Raw genomic sequence first — 6465 nt, 5'->3', positions numbered from 1 at the left:
AAAAAAAAATCTCATATTTTGTAGCAACCAGCTAAACCTGCCCCATTTGATTAGGATGCACTTAACCTGCAAAAATAACACTACTTATTCTATATTGAAACAAACATCTCATTTCCATATTGAAACAAACATCTCAATTCCATGATAAAGTCCCTATTGCCTTTTCATACCATTTGACAAGTAAATAATCGCAAACACAAGCAAAAAACTTTAAAAAATAGGATATATTCGTTAAACCATGTATGCAATATAACTTCAAAATATTTTCTAAGAGTTACAAATTCATATTTACAAATAAGGGTAACATATTCAATAAGATTTTCCAAGCAATCTTGAATCATTGCAATACCAAGTATTGGTGATGGCTTCACTCGCTATAAATCCTAGTGCGGCTCCACAAAGTCCATCTAATTTCTAAAAATTCACAAAACAAATAATGAACTTAGAAATACAATAGTACTAATTAAACTCGTTCAATTAATTAAATATTTGAAAATCCACCTAAATGAAGTAAGAAGTTGAACAAATGAGAAAATGGAGGGTGGAATTTTAAACTTTTACCTTGACGAAGAGCTTGAGGTGAGCATGATCATTTGATTGGGGAGCAATTATTTTGGTCTACTTCTTGCTTTTCTCTCCATCAAATTGTTACCCTACACAACACACTGAATAACACATTGAACAACAACAAAATGATCTATCTAGCTATTCTAAAAGGCTTTGAAACACTTTATATATAAACAAAAGCACCACTTCTATAAACCTAGGACTGTTCAAAAATATTGTCCTGCATCAACATGTACTAGCAAGCCATGGACCCAACATAACTCTAAAATTTGTACCAAGTGAAATTTCAATGGTTAATAAGCGTTGGAAATTTCAGTTTGCAACGGAACATAACAATGTATAGAGCAGGTCGACCTACTTTGTACCAAGTGAAATTCAAATTTTCAAACAAACACTTGTGTCCAATGATAATATATAGAGCAAATAATGTGGATTCTCTAACCATGACACCCAACTAGAAACATTTAGTCATCAAGACATTAGTTTCAAACACGGAGATAAATGGGGCAGAAAAATTGTAGATAAAAAAAAAGGTAAGAAAGAGTTGTACAAAAGATTTGTCTAACCTGTTTTAAATTTCTTAAGCACAATGCAAACTCAGATACCGAGTAGTCCACCAATAGGGAAAACCAAACCTAAAAAGTCAACAAATAATGATAAATTGTGAAAACATTGACACGTGGTCGAGCTGCGCATCCTTGTAGAGTTAGCATAGCAGGTCATAAAGAACAATGAGGGTCATGTGCTCCATTGCTCCGTAATATATATAAAGTATTCATTTCATGACTAGCTATGTGTGTACTAGTGCAACTGTGCAAGTTAGAATGAAACAAAACTTATGTGCCTGTATATATTACTTAGTGTACTTAGTCAAATATGCACAATATATTACTTCCCAATAAATGGAAGCTCAAAAGGAATTAATTGGAGCTCTACAGTGTTAAGAAACTTAAATTACATGTTATAATCCACATCTCTGAGAAACATGAATAAAGTGCAAAACCATATAAGAGTATAATGAATTCCAAAGGAATTTAAAAATATTGTGGGTTGCAACAATACATTATCAGCCGCATCTGTTGGTGTAGCACATAAAGGATCCAAAAAGATGTAAGATTTAAAAGTAACAAGTAAAACACACAAGAGGTAGAACTTTACATGGGAGTATCTGCTGGATAAGAGAAAAATCCGCTAACAGAAACAATGAACATTTTTTATAAGCACAATGAGTTATTACAACTTGAGAAGCAGCAACCAAGTTCTATAAACAGACCACGCACTCCAACAAAGCTTCTTGAAACCAAGAAATCACCAAATGAGCTACTACAGAGATTCATCTCAATCTATAGGTTCATAAACAATAGATTAGTGCAAGATACTTCCAGGTCGTCAAACTTCACATTAAATGTATTTATCGCACAAATATTTTTAAATATCAGAAAAAACATCTCTTAAATGTACCTATTTTTGCTAACAAATAATTTTAAATGATATATTCTTCACTGATTTGTAAATACCAAATAGTTGATGTCAAATAATATATATAACAACAACATTCCACCACTCAAAAGCCTAAAACATAGCAAAAAAGGAATTAAAACAAACATATTATTACCGGTGCTCAATGCTTGAATCCGCAGAAGTAATCTCAGAAGAAATAGAAATTGTACAAGTGTTATCAACACTTGACTCACCATCTTCATCTTCTTTCACTTCATCTTCTTCCTTCTTTTTCTTCACTTCCTTAACTTCATCAGATCTTACTTCTTTCACAGATTTCTTCTTCTATTTAACTTCTTTCATAGCTTCTAGTCTCGCATTCGTTGCAGCAACAACATTTTTTGTAGCAGTTCATGTGGTAACTTTTCCATCCTCCAAGCTATTGAAGAAGATGTTCTAGGTACAAACAGAGATCTATGCTTTCACCACGGATTGGCAATGAATGGACTAGCTGATTTTTCTTGAGAAGTTCATTTTTAATATTATTCTCCAGTTGCTGAAATTATTTAATGACAATAGATTCACATGTAATTTCAATACAAAATAACTGCCCATATATTAGGTATATTGATCAGCCTGCTCATTATAACTGTTTATTACCTGATCATCAAAACAGGTTTGAACGCTGCTCGACACTAGAAGAGAGACATGGCAAGAACTACAGGTTGAAAAATCACATCGCATGGTCACAACACCTCGACAAAATGCCCCTGTGTGGAGAGGAGGTGGGGGAGCACTGCAATGAACAACTCAAATTAGCACAACTTTGATTATTTTCAACCTTTAAATCCCTCTTCCTTGGTGAAGGAGGGAACCGATTCCGAGCCTTTTCTCAAAAATATGCTATATAAACTAGTTAAATTTCATCTCTCAAGTGTTTTTCAAAAAATCCATTTCAGAAATAACAAAGAATTCATCTCATATCATTTCCAACATAAATATATGTGAAGAAAAATATTTTGTATGACATATTAAGATCAAGAAAAGGTACACAGTAAGCATAGAAATTCAGAAAGGATATAAGGCTTGGCCATAGCTCTTACAATCACTCAAACATGTCTATTTTCCAAGGAACTATATAATATACTTGTATAAGGTTCTCTTGATTATCAGCCAAATTACAATCACTCATGCATTTAACTCATTATCAGCCAAATTACATACAGTTTAAAATTCCCTAACCATTTATACTACTTACAATCCAATAGCAATTCAATAAATGCAACAAAATAAGAACATCAAGAGATAAAGATAGAGTAACCCCATCAAGCATCATTTAAGGTATTCAAAGCAACGAAGTTTTACCATTTTACCTGATACTAGAAACACTTTTATAAAATTCAAGTCATCACTTTACAAAAGCATGATTGTAACATGAAATGGTCTAAAGGTATTAAATACATACCTCTGTTTCCATATCGGCAATAAAACTATAGTCTGTCACCTCAGAGAAATGGTGGGCAAGAAAAGCTGACACCTGAATATCACAAAAGATCCGCTTTAGAAAGGCTTGGCCCAAAGGACACAATGAAGGGAAATGTACTAATCAAAGGCAGAACATACCATATGACCACGGAATTCTGGATGTAGAATTTGACTTTTTATCGTTACATAGTTTTTGTCTTGATATCACAAGAAAATGGCATCAAATTTTCATCTAAACCCAAAGTAGATGATACTATTAAGCTTAGCGAAGATGACTTTCCTAGAAGTATCCAAAAATAGTAGAGACAAAGCTGAAATATTCAAAACACACAGTATATGACAACGAGGCAAAATATTCAAAAAGCAGACATCATCTCTAAGACGTTCCTAGATATGAATATAAGATTACTCTCAAGTTCAACTAATGCACTAGCAGTATAGCACATAAATCTCTGAGACTAGATAATCACATAACTCCATAGTCGAAACAAATATTCGTAATATTACTACTTAGACGCTTCAGTATAGAATTTATGCACAGATAGACAGGGGTTGGAAATATTATTTGGAAGTAACTTAATTTATTTATTCAAATTATCAGAGAATTCAAATAGAAGAATGATAACATGACCAATTACACACTTCAAGAATACCTTGAGAACTTTAATAGTACTTGCATATGTAGAAGGCCTTCCAATCCCAAGTTCTTCAAGTTTTTTAACCTTTCAGCATAGTAGGAGAAGTGACAAGTATGATCAGCAAAAATAAGAGATTCCATAGTTACTTTTCTAATTTAAGATGCTAAAACCTAAATAGATGTCGTAGCAATCAACATACATAGCAAAAAAATGGGACGCACCAATAATCCCTCATTGTACCATGACGGAGGTTGAGTGGAGTGTTCCTTGAGATCCACTTTACCAAGTTGCAATGAATCTCCTTTCTGAGGAAACGAAAAAATGATAGTGACAACAGAAAAGAAAATAAATAGCGGCAATCATAGAAGAATGTAACTACTTAAGAGACGAGCACAATGCACCTAATAAGTAAGAGAGGTCATATAATTCTCTTAAACATGTGGTGCATCTACTGAAATACCAATCAAGATACTCATCGTTACCTTCAGTTTACAAAGAACTTCAAAAGCCCCCTCACGAGCGTCTCCTTCCTTCTCATTAGACCTAGGGCAGCAGCTTCTTTGTCCTAATAACATTGACGAAATGAAGTTAAGTAACAATTAAAGTAATAGGATTTAACAGATGCAATTGTTGGGGAAAAGAAACTATTGTACAAAACTACCTTGAGTTGGAAGGATAATTGAAGTATATTAAAGCTTGCCGCTAAACATCCTAGACATTTGTGTAAGACATGAAAATGGGTCTTCAAGTACTAACCATGAAAACAGTCTAGCATGTAGCAACAATAAATTTTTGCAGTCATCTTGTAAATCTAGGACTATTAGAACACGACAAAGTGCAATCATGTACCAAAAGAACATCAAGCTTTACTTTTTAAGCTCAAAGTGAACAAACTTTTTAAGGTAATGAACATGAAACAAGGGGAAAAAAGCAAGTAAAAAGTAAAAACCTTGTAAACTGCTTGATATCTAGGAAAGTCGACTCTTGAACATGTAGATCGGAGACCCAAGAAACTCCCTGCACCTCCAATATCAACTTGAATCTAGTTCACTCAAGATAATATCAAACGCCATTAAAGACTTTTCACTAAATCTAAAACCCCGATGCATAAGCGTAACAAATTAAAAACGTTGGTCTCTTAAAGTTTCAAAATTTGGTAGTTAAAGTTTTGAAAATCGAGCAGAGCAGTGAGAGAAAAGATAACAAAACCCTAACATTGGTAGCAGTTGTGAGAGAGAAAGAGAGGGTTTTTATTTCGACATACGAGAGCGATTTCTTTTTTGTTTCCTTATTTTCGAAATTTCAAAGTTGTTTTGGTTTTTTGGATTTCTAACACTTATCACACGGTTTTAAGCGTTAGAAATTAATTCTTGAAATTCATGCGAATTTAAGCAACACTTAACAACATTCCCAACGCTTAAAAACCGTAGGCGACTTACCAACGGTAAAAAACTGTTGCAAAGCGAAAAATATGCATGTTACAAATTTCATGTTATGGTGTAGTGAGGTTCTATCTTTGCCCAATCGAGATATCGCTATTTGGTTCCTTCGCATCGAACTCGATAAGTAAAGATAAGGCGAGGGGTTTTAACCCACTCGAGAAGAGTCTCAGCCATGAGCACGTCGGCTGTCTTGTTATCTGGGGACTATTCCGTTTGAACATAAACTTTCAGACGAATCCCTAGAACAACACTCACCACCTCCTTGGTGAGCCCCAGCGTTCTGCCATCCTAAACAACCTCGATGCATTCATTCTCCCCTCTAACCGTGAAATTATAGAACAAAAGTGTAAGAAAAAGAGAATAGACTGCTTCTTCTATCACAACCAAAGATTCCCATCCTCTTCTCCTTATCTCTGCCCTGAAGTGCACTTCAAATAGGTCGGAATAGAAGAGGTCTTGAAAATTTTGCTCCGACACGATTTTTAGAACTTAAGCTATTTTAGAGTAGGAATTGATTAAATTGGGGTTGTGAATTGGAATGGGGGTTGAAAATGGAGCAGGCTGTGAAAAAATTGGGTGGTGGTGTGTTGAGGTGAGGTCGCGAATCGAATAGGGGCGATCGCGAGTTGGTGTGGGCGGCTCGCCATTTGACCTGCCTCTTTTTGTGTGTGTAGATGGTGTATGGATGATGTAGATAGATCATGGTCATTGAACAAAAAGAAGCGTATCAAAACATAATTATCCCTCAATAAGTAAAAGATGAGTAGGGTATCGTTCCACTTTTAAGTGTATGTTTATATGAAGGACAGGACTGGAAAGGGGGTTTGAGGGATTAAAAACTATAATTGTAGAGATTTTAGATTCTAATGCTAAACTAAATTAAACTAACTAAA

At 34.4% G+C, this 6465-nt stretch overlaps 1 protein-coding gene across 14 annotated transcripts; it reads right to left on the bottom strand.

Moving 5' to 3' along the window:
* Positions 1–206: 206 nt before the first annotated feature.
* LOC147518220 (uncharacterized) lies at positions 207–5354 on the bottom strand. 14 transcript variants are annotated; one of them, XR_015211731.1, is made up of 12 exons: positions 5080–5354; positions 4613–4695; positions 4352–4435; positions 4146–4214; positions 3631–3803; positions 3473–3544; positions 2668–2803; positions 2183–2563; positions 1726–1910; positions 1134–1202; positions 562–665; positions 207–414 (listed from the first exon to the last, which is right to left on the bottom strand). XR_015211731.1 is itself a non-coding variant. In XM_086590134.1 (12 exons), exons 1-5 carry the CDS (start codon positions 4930–4932, stop codon positions 3675–3677), a joined length of 411 nt encoding a protein of 136 aa, XP_086446260.1. In that variant the 5' UTR covers positions 4933–5019; the 3' UTR covers positions 207–414; positions 562–665; positions 1134–1202; positions 1726–1910; positions 2183–2563; positions 2668–2803; positions 3473–3544; positions 3631–3674. The 14 variants fall into 14 exon arrangements, 6 of the variants coding, with proteins under 6 accessions (XP_086446260.1, XP_086446261.1, XP_086446254.1 ...); XR_015211735.1 differs by having other exon boundaries at positions 4330–4435; positions 5080–5351; XR_015211736.1 differs by having other exon boundaries at positions 3631–3724; positions 4330–4435; positions 5080–5351.
* Positions 5355–6465: the final 1111 nt, after the last annotated feature.

The sequence above is a fragment of the Coptis chinensis genome, chromosome 2 (genome assembly GCF_015680905.1).
Source record: "Coptis chinensis isolate HL-2020 chromosome 2, ASM1568090v1, whole genome shotgun sequence".
Taxonomy (NCBI): domain Eukaryota; kingdom Viridiplantae; phylum Streptophyta; class Magnoliopsida; order Ranunculales; family Ranunculaceae; genus Coptis; species Coptis chinensis.
Note: the sequence above shows the minus strand (reverse complement) of the source record. Positions and strands in the feature narration are given on the sequence as shown.